The following is a 16,660-nucleotide window of genomic DNA, read 5'->3' as shown; positions in this document are numbered from 1 at the left end:
ATTTAGTTTAATTAATAATAAAGCCCTGAGTGTATGGATAATTCGTTTATTTGGAAAATCTGCTCTTCTTGTTGTATGAAATCGTCATTAATGAGTATAACACCAAGCAGATACATATCAATGTAAATGTTGCCTCTTTTAGTGGAAAATCATAGACGCTATAATTTCTTATTTTATAAAGTGGAGTTCAAAAATAAATGGCGCTTATTCCTCATAGCCCAGAGCAAAACCAGTGATGTTAAAAACAATAACAACACAATGCATTGTAAACTACAAACAGTTATTCACTAATAAAGCTTGCAATAAAAATACCGGGAGACAAAAACCACTCGCAAAGAACAAGTCAGTGACCTCATAAAAGAACTTATCACATTTTCCTTTTATTTTAACTGTAGTTACTAGAGGTATAGTTATAGGACAGTGTCGACAGGAATATTACAACAGCTTGCACTCGAGGGTGACACAGCGTAATATGAGAACTGAATTTCCTATGCTTGGCACTATTGAGCGACTCGGTACTCGAGTGTGTTTGAAGTTAAAAATTACTTTTAAAAAGTAGTTCTTGCGGAACACACAAGGGACGCTAATCAAGGGGCTATCACGTATCTCAGTTGTCACTTGTAAGTCACTTTGCTGTAGGTACATTGTTTTCTCCCTTAGATTATTGTGATTAACACGTTACGTTAAAGCAGCAATGTAATGAATAGTGTAACCATAATTAGTTTTCAAATGAAAAACGTTATACGCATATATGTTTTCATACAATTTTTTTTCAATAACTACTCAGTTATCGATGGTGAACATTAATAACAGTAGTGAAAAACGCTATTCTTTGTCGATTTTAAAACATTGTAACCATTGTAAATTAGCGAACGTTTGATATTAACAGCTTGTAAAAAGAGAACTTGCGGAATACGCTAGGGGCGCTGATCCACTCATACAAAATTTATGATAGCTATTTAGTTGGCGACAGTCGATAGTAACAATCCGACGTTATCAAAGTTTACTGCATAGTTGGAGTTAGTTGCAGTTTTGAATGCCTTTACACTTTTATTGTTTGAAAATTAAACAGCTTTAAATTTTAATCTTCTTAAGACGATGAATGATGAATAATTTGGAATCTAGTTATGACATCAAGTAATAAAGTTTGTTTTGGTGAGTCTATATAACTGTTCATTAAATTCTGGAGTAAATTGTGCCCATTACAAACTTTTACTTGTCCAAACAAGAAGTTAGTACGCCAATAACAATAGTGATTTTTTTTTGTCTTTGAAGAATGATTAAACCTTAGCCACAGGAAAACCATGATCGCGGACGTTGGATCCTGGCGAAATCATAACACAAATGGACACCAAAAATTACATGTTAATCCTCTTATAATACTTATTTTTCCCACTTATCGAAAAAGGCATCGAAAACCAATTTTATAAATAGATAAAGACAAAATAAAATACAATGAAAAATACCAAAAGAACGCAGATTAAAGTGACAAAGTAACGAAATTTAATTTAAAACTACCAATAAAAGGATCACTTAAATTGCGTCCTAGATTTTAAAACAATCTACGAGCGAGCTCTTTGTTGCATCACAAAGAGGTATTTTGCAGATACCAACAAAACCGAATAACGCTGTGGAGATAAAAAGTATTAAAACACCTCGAAGTTTCCGTATTTTTTCCTGCAAAAGGTAAAATTTTGTGTTTTGAAAATATTAGTCGAGTAAATTTATGGAGGACGCGGTTTTCGGACTTGTGCTAACTTCTCTCTAGAGTGCTATGATTATGCACGGTGGTCGAAGCGTTTTCTCATTATTGTATCAATGCTGGACATAAGATTTTTTTTTACGGGATTGGTAATAGTGAATGTTCTTTTTACCCTTATAGCAAACTCTCTCACTGAATGAATGTATAAAAACAATAAATATTTTAGGATATCTCACACACCGTCATCAGATTCCAAACTAAGCAGAGCTTGTACTATGATTACCAGATAACTGATAAACATACTTCTAAATAGATACTAAAAATAGTAATACATACTTAATAGTATAATAGATATGACCCAATTTTATCATTTCAAAATTCATTCTATTGCTTACTGAAAATAACGATTTATCAATGATAGACGTTTTTCTTAAAGTCGTGTATTCACTTAACTTTTCTTTATTAAATTAGTTCTTTGGTTATTAGGCAACATTTACATATCATTATATTGTACCTAATTTAACTTCAAAGTACGATAACTACTTTATATACCCATGATATACCGTTGAAAAATAAAAGCTGCAATAAATACCAAACAATATTCTACAACTAAAGCTAAAAATAGAAACATAAAATCCATTGTAGCATTTAGTAAAAACAAAACAACGACACAAAGGAGACTTTAACAAAGTTACAAATGTCGGAATACTATCATACATGTTTTGTTGTATTTCATACATTTCATAAATTTCATACATAACAGTGCAAATTACGCTGTGTTCTTACATGTATGAGACTTCAGTGCTGCATTCTGGGAACGTCCACGGCAACGTGAAAGAGTATAGCGATGCATACAACACTCCTGTCGTTTTCCTTTTTATTTTGTAAATATTCGCAGGTCTTTGTATTAAATCTAATGTACATAACATAGCCCACGAATATAAAGAACCTTTGTCTTGTAGCGGCCTTCTCTAAGTTATTATATAGGTAAAAACTTGCAAAAATTTTTAATTATTCTTAATAATAATATCACATAAGGATGAATACACTTTTTTGATCATTACTGTACTACGAACACATCAAACACATATTAAGGTTATATACTTTTATACAATATTTTGCATTACATTATTAAAGCTATAATAAATTATGTTAACTAGTGTAAGTGGGTCTACCGTGACATTCAATATATGTAAATATAAACTGACATTCTTAGTTAATAACATTGATATCACTTATCATCAGTAACGAATAGGATACAATTAACAATAAATAATATATCTTATTTTTGTTAAAATAACACAATATCTGAAAACTGATACATCTCTCGTACGGTAAACTTGTATGAACTTATCAAATTTCGTTCGGTAGTTCTGTCGCGTCGTTTCCAAACTGCATATTTATGTGAGGGAAAATAAAGAGATACCTATACTCCTTGTGTTTTAGTTGTACGAGGAAATTTGACTACAGATGTGGCCTGTTTTTAAAGTATTCGTGCCATTGTTTCTTTGTTTGTCGTTAGTTTTAAGTTACGGAATAAAAGGCTTAGGTATGCTATGCTGAAATTTAATACAATAGCTTTACAAACAAACTAAAATTATCATACAAACTAGTGGCTTGCCCCGGCGTTACCCCAGTATGTCTGCCATATACATACCATTTAAATAGCTCATATACTATGTATGTTAAAGGTGCTACTTTAAAATGAACGTGCAGGTTCCAAAAATAAAATTAATGTACATAGATTCTTCATGACTAGTTTGTGTCGGTTCGACACAAAATATTATGTAGCAAAATCCCAAAATAATTTTAAGTGCTACAGCAGTACTACAGCAAAATAGCACAAACACGCAACTAGTGGACATCAAATAACTAATTACCAGAACTATATTGATCAAATTCAATTTACCTTCCAAACCCATACAATTGGAACAATAATCCAATTTATATTCCATAACTATGTGACATTATTATGTTAATCCCAACATAACATTGAGGCAAACGCTAGTTGAACTCGGTTAACGGGAGAATGGAGTTTGAAATTCAAATCGCGCATTATACATATCAAGCGGCCCGTCTGTCTGTGGTAACCGCGTTAAGGCAGTTAACCCGCTGTCTAATTTGACAAATCTCGGCTAAACCAAGAACCGAAGAAGCGCCCTCTAGTTTTGCATTTTGGAATTTGTAGGATTCTGTACTGTTAATATATTATTATTTTATTATTCTTTGTTCAGCTTAATGTTAGTTAATGGTTAGAATCTAAATTATTTGGGTTATACTGTTATTTTGCTTTAAAAGGCACTCGAGGGTTAACCTTACATTAATTTAAAGCACTTCTGTAGGTTTTTCTCTAAACAATCTGTTTACTTTTGTCGCCAGAGTTAGTACAAAGTTTTTATATCAATTATTTTACTAAACTTGTTTGCACACCCTAAAAACCTGCTCGTACTGATATGAACCCATCTTTAAACATACCCTAATTTATTTAAATAAAATTAAACTATTTAAAATCACTTAAGCCGTCCCCACATTGGCCGAGAAGGCATGAACGTAACGTTTTGCCAGCGGGCGAAATGTGCACAGCCCGTAAACCGCGTGCAAACACCGCATGCAGCGTTTGCGTCCTCTAAATACTTTACATGCTCGAAAAACACGCGTCTCCTAATCTGGGGCGACCTTAACCTGATATAATAAGAGTAATCAAATATAACTGTCACCAGTAACTCACAAAGCCATCCCATCAAATATCTAGATCAATTACTATTCAAAGACACCGATTAGTGCTAAAACGTTGGACACAGTTATTGTACAAACAGAACATATTGTATCTAACTCAGAGCTTGTTAGGACAGTTCTATCGATAACTTTGAGTATGTTAGAGTTCGATCGGTGTGTGCAAACTGCTGTGACGTGGACTTAGCTATCATAACTATGCTATTAATCTTTGACTTAGAGGAAATTCGTAGTTTCATTAAAGGTAGACCTAAGGTTATATATCTTCATAGTTTGAGAGGACATACTAATACAAAAGTCGGACAGTCGCACAAAAAAATAACACTTTTCTTATAGTCTATGTCCAAAATTTGAATTTACTTATACAAGTATGATTTGCTGTCTTTATTACCAAAACAGTTGGTACAGAATGGATATGGGTCAACAAAATTTTTAGCTGAAGTTAGTTTATAAGATCTAGTCCCAAGTGAGGACAAAATGGTAATGACTATAAAAAGCGTATCAAAGATTAGGTGCAAACAGAATTTGCTAGTGATGAATGATAATGATCATGATAACGACAACAGCTTTCTAGGCACAGATTCATGACCACTTAACCGATTGGTGTCAAAAAGTTTCATCTAATAAAAAGACATGGGTATACATAACATACTTATATAATATACACAACAGTTAAACACAGTATCACGAGAGCAACGCTAGAGCTACTAAAACGCTAGAGCAAAAAAAAACTATTAAAATCTGAAGACCAGCCTGCTTTTACGTTATCCATACTAATATTATAAATGCGAAAGTAACTCTGTCTGTCTGTCTGTCTGTCTGCTACTCAATCACGCCTAAACTACTGAACCAATTTGCATGAAATTTGGTATGGAGATATTTTGATACCCGAGAAAGGACATAGGCTACTTTTTACCCCAGGAAAATGACGCATTTCCCGGGAAAATTCAGGTGGCGAACGAAGTCGCGAATAATCAATATTATAATGACATTAAATTAACAAAATTCCGTTGTCATGGCAACTGTTTTAATGGCGGCTATGCCTCACCGCGACTTCGTTATATAAAGAGATATAAATAATTTTAAGAATATTTTTCGTGAAAAAAAAGCATATTTTATATCATCACGCTACGACCAATAGGAGCAGAGTAACAGTAAAAAAGTGTTACAAAGACGTGAAAAATTCTGACCCATTCTCTCTTATGTGACGCAAACGAAGTTGCGCGGGTCAGCTAGTAATAAATAAATATTTCAGTCCTTAAATCCCAACTGCTATTCCCACCGTTATCAAGCCGAAAGATCTTGACAGGGTACTTGAAGTGCTCAACAATGTACCTAAAAATTAACTGTTCATTCGAAGTTAGTTTTTCAAACTAATTTGATCCGGGTGATAACCTCGTTAAGAGAGTTAATCTAGAATTTAACTGTCGTTAAACTAACAGTAGGTCTAAACGGGTTTAATTATAGGACCTAGTGGTAGAGCCCAAATATTCAACTTCTATAGCGCAATTTTCTACTACTAGTGACTATATCTACAACCGGCTAGCTATCAAGAAATTTTGTATTTTTGCAGTACATTTTAAATGTCAACTTACTTTTAATTACCATAGTGTCATAGGAACAATTTTTGAGGTACATTTCAAATGCCAAACTCTCGGTACTCATGTGTACTGACTGTACAGAATTGGCTACTGTCGACTACTCTCTCGAGTATCGAGAGTTGGACATTTAAAATGTAGTACAAGAATAGTTTCTACAACGCCCGCTATAGGAATTTGTTAATGTTTATACATATACGTAAATATAATAGTATGTCCTCCTCTATCCCCCGGTTTCTGAGTACATTTATCGGGGGTTTATCTATTAAATAACGCTTTTTAATATGAGTTTAAACGCTATTGAATAGATAAACTACTGCTAAATGTACTCAGAAACTGGGGGTAAGTAATATAAAAATTATATATATTAATGTAATTAGTGCTAAGCCTAAACCAGTAAGGAATTCCGGTCTACATTATTTAAACAATCTCTTACATAGAATTAACAAAATATTCAAATTATAAATCCCTTTGCAGAAGACCGACCTCTGTAGATGAAATATTAGACAACTTGAACATAATTAGAAATGCCGTAATTTAATACATTCTAACCGAAATAGCTTGTACTTCAAATTGAGAGGATCTTTTTATAGATTGTTGTTTTATGTAGCAAAAGACCTTCATTGAAGTTTATTTTTGGGTTTCCGGAAGTAATTCCCATAGAATTACAAGGACCCACGCTTGTAACGTTAAATATGGAACTTAAATGTCACTTGTAAAAAAGTGTTTATAAACAAAGTTTTGCTTTTGTAGTATTTTTTACCTTACACCTACTTTTTCTGCGAAAGTATGTTGTTCTGTCCAGTTTGAACGAAACAAGTTTATTTAAACAAAGGAAATACTTACATTTCCTCACCTTTCACTTGCATGTCATTTCACTGATTTTGGTAACGCCATAGCCAATGCTTTAATAAGTTGAAAGTGTTACAATTTAGTAATACAGGTTGTTTGGCTATTTATTTTTCTCCTAGCAATCATCCCAAGAAAAGCTTTTCGTAGTGTATAATTCTTTCTTGATTACCCAGCTAGTGACGAAAAAGATAATAACTAAATACTTGTTACTTTAAATTACTTCTTTTATATATTAATTAACATATTCATGTATTAAATATACACTTTTACCTTAAAAAGCCTCCATCGCTCAGCTAAAGTAAAAAACTTCTAACCCAAAACTGTCAATAAAACCAAATAACTACGACTAAAAGCAATTTCCCCCTGTATCACCACACCAGCAGACACCAACTCATTGCTAACTTTATACTCTTTGTCTCCAGGTGGCGAGGGCCAAGAGCACGGTCCAGTGTTCCTGATGGAGCCGCCTCCTCGGCTGGTGTTCTCCAACACGACGGGCGCGAGGGTCTCGTGCGCCGCACACGGGTTCCCCTCGCCACAGATCGCGTGGCAGCAGCCTGATGGGGCACAGCTTGATGATGTGCCGGGCTTGAGGTAAGTCGAAGAGTATTCTTGTACTGTATTATTTATTTTCTGAATGTTTAAGTTGATAAGGACCATTAAAATATACAACGTGCCGCTGCAACGGCTTATTTCCTTCAACGTATGGGTATGGCTAGAGGTCCTTAGTCATGTAAAGTACAACAATTTGTATTATTATTATTAATTATCGACTTTTTTACCGAATTATGGGCGGCCTTTTTACACGAATAGGCGTAGACCGTTTAAGATCTGTATGGTACATTGTATTAATGAAATGTCCGTAATTTTTGCTATTTATTATAATAACCTTGATCCTATTAAATAAGAGACAGGTCTATTACCAAAAAATTGACACATAAATACCTTACTATCGTGATCACCAGTAATTAAAAAACCTCAAAACCGCATTTCACCGTCAGTAAAAATCTACTACTACAGATTGGACAACAGAATCAATATATTTCTTGAATTAATTTATTCGGTATTTTCAGTTTACAGCCTGTAAACTTAAGCTTCATAATATTCTTGATTACGGAAGTTGGTTTATCTTTAAACTCAAGTATAATATTAAAATTACAACTTCCTATGAATTTTTGAGTTGTTATTTTTCTTCTGTAATGAGTTAAAATAATTTAACTTAGTAGATAATTCTAGAGAACTTCCTGACACGTTTCCAATTTATATATTATTATTACGTATTATTATGTATTTATGACTTATCCATTGGTCAGTGGTCAGAAAATTTCAAACCAGTCGAAGGACCTTTGCCACGATGTATTTGCTGTTAACTTTATTGGTGTCCACTGAAATCGACTTATAACATGCTATTCAGACCACGAAGACACTAAGCCCTTATACCTTTGAGTGGTGACCCATCTATGGAGTGCCCGCGCCAAGGGTTGCTTAACCTAGCGCGATGGGGTCAGTAACTGAAAAAAAAATCATGTATCTATACTAATATTATAAAGCTGAAGAGTTTGTTTGTTTGAACGCGCTAATCTCAGGAACTACTGGTCCGATTTGAAAAATTCTTTCAGTTTTGGATAGTCCATTTATCGAGAAAGGCTATAGGCTATATATCATCACGCTATGACCAATAGGAGCAGAATACCAGTAAAAAAATTTACTAAAACGGGGAAAATTTTGACTCATTCTCTTATGTGACGCAAGCGAAGTTGCGCGGGTCAGCTAGTTAAAAATATGATTTGATCTCCAAAGATATATTTTGAAGTAAACTGAAAATTAAACTATAAATAAAATATACTTCCTTTGCCAAATTATCAATAAGATGGGTGTTGTTCTGAGTTTCGTCATAAAATTTTAGAGGCCATAAATCCAATAGCGACTGAACCAGATTGTGACCATTACTTGATTAGTATTATGAGTTCAAAGGAAACTGGGAGTGCCGCCAAATATCGATGGAAAACGTAGGGAAAAATACTCTTTAGTGATACTTTTTTTACTCGTATGAAAACTGAATGATGTGACAATATTACTATTAAGAATAGAAAAGTACTAAAGGTAGCTTTTTTCTGCAATATATTTAATCTTCATTTCCATTCTAAACTAAATACTAAGTTTTTTATCCATTTGTATATAATGCAACCACAGCCAGAATATTTCCACTAATGTAGTCCTAGTTTAAAATCCATAAATCACATACTAACAAATGCTGCTTCTACTTTTTTGCTATCAAAAACGGACACAAAAAGTCGACACCCCGTTACTGAAAGGCGACAAAATATACGAATATATACATATATTTATACGTAGTGCTACAAATCCAATCTCATCGACTATAATTTGTTGGCAAGGTCCAAATATTTCGTTCAGATTCGACGTCAAAGTTCGACGCAACTTATAAACACGTACGTTTCAGAATTCTTTATAATGTAAGATATCTACACCTGATGCTCACTCAATACTCTAAGGCGGAGAACACATTGCTTGGACGGTCCTTCTTTTCCTTTTCTCATTTTATTAGACAACTCCCGCACTAAGAATTGCTCTTGCGTCGCGGGGACTTTTACAAACAACGGGCACAAAGTACAACCAGACCCGAAACAATTATTTGTTGATCGCATAAATAACTGTCTCGGTGGGAATCGAACGCATGACCTCCAGATGCAATGGTAGTGGCGTGTTGAGCTATACCACTTTCAAGTTCGTAGTTGAACGAGATTTTGCGTCGACAGTCGGTACCTTCGTCTAGTGACTTTTTGACTTTTCAAATTACTTAATAGACAAAAAGTGTTGTGAGTAACGTTACGAGCGCTTTAGTGCGTTTAGGTAGGTACCACTATCAGCTCTTGAAAACCGGAAAGTTATCGAGAATTTTCATAATATGAAAACCTGACTTTCGCCTTTAGCATGAACCGTAAGAAACATTTTTACATACATTTTAAATGTCAAGCTCTTGATACTGCTGCAACTTATTAGTTTTACACATTAAATTTGTCGATAGAAGATAGTCGATAGTATCAGAAACTTGTGCCACTGACTAGTTCTGTATGTGTGGATACGTAGAAGGTAGAGGTCGGAACACTGTCTACAGTGTGGCCGGCGCCTAAAGGAAGTATTCTGTTTTGCACGAAAGGCCAAGAATTACAATGAGGTTCGAGTATATTTTAAAATATGGATGTTTTGCACGTCTGTTTCTTGTATTTCATGGTGTTTGGGGAAAATACCAGAAACAAATATAGGAAGGAGGGAAGCTTTTGGCTTTTTGATGTTGGCAAGAAATACTGTTTTTGAATTACTATGCTGGTTTTCACAAATCATTTGTAGATAAGACTCTTCTTACTAGTGTATAAAATATCAAATATAGTGTATGAAATATACTAGCTCATCTGATGAATTTAAGGTGTAAAAGAAGAAAGAGATGCCCATTTTGTGTTAGTTGACAAAAAAGGCTTACGTTTATAATTTTTTTAGACCAACTAGAGGCGTGACTTAGTATCTAATCAACTAACCAAAAACGTCAAAAATGTATTCTAGCATTATATATTATCTATTGCACCAAAAAAATATTAATTCAGGAGTCACGCTGTTGCGAAAGGGTTTCCTTACCAACGAGGAAGGGTTAAGGTCTTGAATCCAACACGTTAGCCAAGTACGTGTTGGGGTCTTTGCATACTCTCAAAAAAAACATTACATTATATCTAAAAACAAACTTCAAGTGTCTTACCTTCCCAAAACTCTATCCCATAACTTCTTACAGGTGTCAACTAAATAACTAATACTTAACAATTTATAGAACGATAAACAACGCCGGTGTAATTATATTATTTAGTAGAGAATTATCTCCCAACTTTCACGGCTAAGCGTAACTAAGCCTCAAGATTATGGATAGAATAAAATATTTAAGCTAAATTTAGCTACAATTTTGTTAATGGTTTAGCTATCTTTTCGTGGAACGTTTAGTTATATTTAGAGTAGTTGATTAATAGATTTAAAATTTAATTAGCGTTTAAATGGAAACTAATATTGATAGCGGTTTGCTTTAATCGTTATGTTATGTTTTGTGATAGTTCCTACATTTGATTTCATACAATATTGCTGTCAGCTGTTTTAAAGTAAATCGTCGTAATTTCTCCATAATCATATGATTGTGGCAATGCATTACTCATTCATATAACTATTTTGGTAGTTAATTTTATGATTCATCAAATTTATAAATTACACCAAGCTTATCTTCTTATCACATTAAAACATTCTTATTTGACAAACAATCAATAACATTTCCCATTCACACAGCCTACAACTGCTTTAAATCATCTTCTACAATAAGTTCTATACTACAACACATTCGAGTCTAAACTTGCTTTAAAAATATGTTACAAAAGGCATGCACGTTGAGACAAGCACTATGAAAATATTCCGGACATCGGCATCAAAGCATGCATGTACTAAGTTGAAAGGTACAGAGCTGCTAACACGAGTAACACGCAACGTCAACTAACGGACAGCTTTACTGAAAAATATTTTAAAACTTGAAAAAATATGTTTAGAGGATTTTAAAAAAGAAAATCTAGAGTTTTCGTCTGTATTAAATAACGATGCGTTGGTGTTTTGATGTGTTTAAAAGTTAGGGTTTATTAAAAATAGCGTATTTTTAATTATTATAATTCGATAAGGAATTTCTGCGCTTTTGAGTAATTACCTCTATGTTAAGTTTTACTTTCAAGTAGCGATAAAGTTAGTCAGTAAGGATTTGTACCAGCTTGTAAGTCAGGTAAATTCAAGAGATGAAAATCGTATTAACAATGACCTACTTCTATCGACTATAGACCGATCAACTTTTGACAAGTTTTGGTATAAAATCTAATCAGCGTCTTTTGTATAAACTATTCATTCCACAAATAAATTTAATTTGCGCTCAAGAGTGTAAATTCCACAGATGAATAAAATAGATAATTAGTTAATCTATTCATAAAAAGACATCGTAACACAAGCCAACTTACGTAAAATCATCTTTCAACTCAAAATCTACTAGTCTCATGTTTCAATTTCTTTCCCACACTGCTACAATGAATTACGCCTCAAAAGGATAGAAAGCATAATAAAAAGTGTTATTTTGGTAGTTTTGCGGTGAGAATGTATCTCTTTATAATAATCCGAGTGTCGGAGCGAAGCGCGGAGGGATGTGGGCGCGGAACTCATGAAATATGTAACAGATATTTTGAATAGTTCGCTCTTGTTCACTAAAGCGGGCTGTGTACTGAGAACATACAGACTTACATATTTCTACCGTTTTTTCGAGTTTACGATTTGGTTAAAGAGTGGTGTGAATTTATGTGGTAAATGACTTCCGCCCGCGATTTCGTCCATGTGAAAAGGTTTCCCGTGGTAAAGAGTATCCCTATGTGTGAATCGAGGTTAATCAGTGCAATCAGTCGAGAAGCTATGAATATTTATACAAACTTTAACCCCCTATTTTATCCCTTTAGAGGAACAATTTATGAAAAATGTTAACTGATAGGTAAGTATATTGCAAAACGACTTCTAGATTTGACCAGTTTCAGAAAGACTCAATTATAATACAGACCCTCCCAACCCGACAAAATATATTTTTCTTTACATAAAATCTTTCAATGGACCTCTAATAAGACAGTCTTCTTGGAAGCAATAAATCTTCATTTCAACTAACAAATACACTCAGTTTCCATCAGCCTAAATACATACATACATACAAAAACACGGGGCCACTCAGTCTGGACCCATCTCTAAGCAAAATAACGTGTTATTCTTGCGCCAGCCGACTGCCTAAACTAACATCCAATATTATAATGTGAACTAAGCCGCCGGAGGGACGTCGATTCAAATCCTTGAGTAGGGTTACCATTCAGAATTATATATTGTACTAATTTATTTAGTAAAAAACTGAAAAAATCTTGATTGTTCACCAGAGTACATAGTCTTACATTAATTTTAAGAAGAATTTAAGATTCAAATACTCTTGGGACTTGGGACTTAAAATATTTTTTACACACTTTACTACTACTTACTTTTCTACATCTTTAAATGTTTGAGCATATCCCAAGCACTCTACACCAGTTCTTTATATAAACCTTTGAATCCTCAGTAGGTTTTGTTCAAAGCCTTGACTAACGATATATAGAAGACGAGGACTTAGATGACTCGTTGATAAATCAATCTATAAAAAATCATGCTCACCTTGCTCATCTAAGCATGACAGCATAGTACCAGATTTTGTCTACAGCTCTACTCATCACCGACAGCATAAAGCTTCATCAATATCTTGACAGCCCTAGAGACTAGAGTTCACTAATAAGCTGATAAAATTCCGTCATGTTTATCCCAAGTTTGACGTCTAATCGAGCATGACGAGTCATGTTGTTTTGAGCACGCGTCATTGATTTTATTAACGAAATGCTAATAATCTGGCTTATTTTGTTATCGATGCTATTTAGTACATGTGTACTGAATAGAGGTTCTTGGTATACTAATGTGTCGTTATAATAAACTTTCGCGCATAAAATGCAACAAACACAACAATTGTTACGACAACTGGTTTCGTGTGACGTTTTATCAAATCCGCTTTATGATCTTATACTCATAGTCAGCGAAAAAATCTAGACTGATAATGTAAAGCTCAAGAGGTTGTTTGTTTGAACGCGCTAATTTCAGGAGGTACTAGTAAGTGTTGAAAAGAAAACTGTGTTGAATAGTCCATTTGTAGAGGAGGGCTATGTAACACCACGCTGAAAAGTAAAGTCCATGACGACGAAGTCGCGGGTGACCGCTAGTGTTAAACAGATGATCACGTTTGATGATTTCCATAAAATGTAAGACTTTGGTTTAAAAATAAACAATATTGTCTCAGTGCATCTTTAACTTATTTATGTAGAGTATCGATCAGCCAGGTATTTTGAATTCAGTCCCGTTTCTATTGAACTTCGAGCTTAACCAACGTTGCTTAACTGTCGCATATTATTCACTATTCAGTTATAGGTCACATGCGCTTTGAATGTAAGCAGTTTACAAAGATTAACGGTGAATATGGATTTTGCGACTAAATTTTTAGAATTTTACACTGGTGTTTTATTACTCTTGTAATTGTACTGCTTACTATTTTATAGACTACCACAGCGTCAAATTTGATCTTTTTTTAACCCATGACTGGCCAGCCTAGCAAAGGGTCTCCTCCCGGAGGGAGAGATTAGGGATTAGGATAATTATTGCAAGTTATTTTCATTAATTTTTTTGTCACTCTATGCAGCAAATATTTTATCTGACACTTATTTATAAGCTTTAAAACTGGTCTATAGCAATGCAAAATTAACCCTATCTATTTACCAATCCTACTCCAAGACCAAAAAACCAACTCTTTCTAGAAAAATCTATATTCAATTCTAAGCATTATTTATAACCCGTCACTACACACTCAAATTACCGAACAAAATACAATTATTTCAAACAAAACACCTCCATCTAAATACATTCCCGAAGTTACCCGAGCGCTCCCGGAATCACCCGATCAATAGTTCTCTCTATATTTGGCACCACTAAATATACATTTTACTATTGAACCACTAGGACGTTTGTGATCATGGACTTTGCGACTGAGGTCAGGTTTAAAAATAGCCAAAAGAAATATGGACAAAGCATGTTGTTTCAATAGGAAGGAACAAAGTATTGGTTGGCAAAAAAGGTATTTTGTGTACAAAATAGTCAATCTAATAGGCGATTTTTAATCTGGTAGATGACTACAAGAGAGGGAGAAAGAGAGGGTATTTATTTAACTTGGCAATTCAATGTTAATGCATATTTTGCGGTCTACTACTTTATTTTATTTTACTTATTGCAAAAAAGAACCTTGCATTAATTGCGGTAGTAATTTATTTGGGTTTACTAATAATGCATAGATTTGAGATTGCTAAACTTAGTCACTGCAGAATTCTTTATAAAATTGATTGTTTTGCAACAATTTATCTCAACACACAAATTGGTCTATTTTACCCAACCTTTACCTATGAACATTGATCTGACTAAAAATAAATAGTCACTCCATACAAAATACTTTAAAACATTCACCTCAAAAAACTCCCCCCCAAACAATTCAAATTGAAACAAACACATCAAGATCTTACCACTCCATAAAACTGATCAAATATTAACAAGCATTCTTCTCCTACATGCCAAGATGCTCTATTTAATAAATAAATTTCACCATCGCACGCCACACGTACCCATTAATAACCCCTATTACGAACACAATAGGGGTTATATTTCAGAGGTAATTTCCACAGGCTTTAAGCCATCTAAAGCCAAGATGTAAGCCGGACCCGTTTTATTGTCATGAGGTTCCAAATTTTAATGTCTAAGATGCTAGGACTTAGGTAAAATGTGTTATATTAGAATAGGTTGTTAAAGTTTGGTAGAAAACTAGTAACTTGGGTGGAATGGAGAATAATACAGAATTATCTAATGGCAATTGGAAAATTATTACTGTTAAAAATAAATATAAAGCCGGTGTGACTGTCTTTTTTGGCATCCACGAACAATTTAACCCAATAGTTATTTTTGAAAAGTAAATAATGGAATTAAAGTATTTCCTTAAGAATTAAAGTATTGGAATCAAAGTATTTCCTTTTAAAAATAACAATATAAGGGAACTCTATTTTAACCCACAGTCATTTTGATGTCGAATGTTTTATTCACGAGTTATCAAATAATTATGAAAATGCGTGTTCGTGAAAGTGGTCGCGGCTACTTTATTTTATTTTTAACTATCAAAATGCAAAAAAGTTTTTCGAAAAATAGTCGTACTAAAACTACATCAAAACATTTTATTTATCTCAACTTTTTATTTCTCGTTAAAGAAATTCAACACATTCGGACAGTTTTTACGAAAAACTACAACATTTTAGTTTTTAATTGGGTAAAAAACGTTGGCTATGAAAACTCTTAGTACGACCGGACCTCGGTAATGCGTTTAACCTGAATTTTTCGGTGAACGTGTGCATTAGTTACTGTGACATTTTAAAAAGTTTCATAGTTTTTGAAATTTAAATGTGCAGTAGCGACTACTGGTATTTTTATAGAGACCAAGAAATCTTATTAGTTATATTTTTTTGATTGAAAACTTCTATGTTAGAACGATTGCAAGCAAAATTTTACTCAATAATTTAATTCCCTTGTTTATTGATTTACGGTTTTAATCATTACAGAATGATATTTTCAAATAATTTTATTTTTCTTGGCCTTCCTTGTTATCCATGGTAAAGTACAAACTCTTATGATTGCCAAACACAGTAGGTGAATTTACCGTTTTAAGTTATAGTTACTTTTACGTCGGCAGCCATAAAGCAACTATCACTTTAAGCCGTGCTTTTCCCCACCACTTAGTTCGGAAGCCGTCAAAAAGACGAACTCGCGCTCGTGATAGCTATCGCTCGTAATTCTAGCTTATCTGTGAACAAAACGTCACACGTCACGGAATCACGCGAACTACTGACTGATTGTATTGTAGCTATCTGATTTTTTATTTGTTTTTAAGTCATTCTTGATTTAAGAACAAAGAAAAGAATCACCAATAAGATTTCCTTATCTAATTCTATGGAAATAGTTTGTAGTGCGTCAATTGTATGTATCTTATCTTCATAATACTGATATTCTACAAGCTAAGTTTTATATCCAATGAAAGATATTGGGAGTTAAAATTAAGCAC

The 16,660-nt window shown here is 33.6% G+C and overlaps 1 protein-coding gene across 3 annotated transcripts in view; it reads left to right on the top strand.

Moving 5' to 3' along the window:
- Dscam3 (Down syndrome cell adhesion molecule 3) overlaps nucleotides 1-16,660 on the top strand; it is a 185,037-nt gene that overhangs the window by 42,783 nt on the left and 125,594 nt on the right. For all 3 annotated transcript variants that reach the window (XR_012959712.1, XM_076121587.1, XM_076121579.1), the window contains exon 3: nucleotides 7,308-7,479. Coding sequence is in view for 2 of the 3 variants with exons in the window: in XM_076121587.1 (XP_075977702.1) it covers nucleotides 7,308-7,479 (172 nt within the window). In the remaining variant the exon portion in view is untranslated. The remainder of the gene's footprint in view (nucleotides 1-7,307; nucleotides 7,480-16,660) is intronic.

This window comes from Anticarsia gemmatalis, chromosome 1 (genome assembly GCF_050436995.1).
Source record: "Anticarsia gemmatalis isolate Benzon Research Colony breed Stoneville strain chromosome 1, ilAntGemm2 primary, whole genome shotgun sequence".
NCBI classification, from domain to species: Eukaryota; Metazoa; Arthropoda; class Insecta; order Lepidoptera; family Erebidae; genus Anticarsia; species Anticarsia gemmatalis.
The sequence above is the reverse complement of the archived record's forward strand: the minus strand, read 5'-3'. Positions and strand labels throughout refer to the sequence as shown.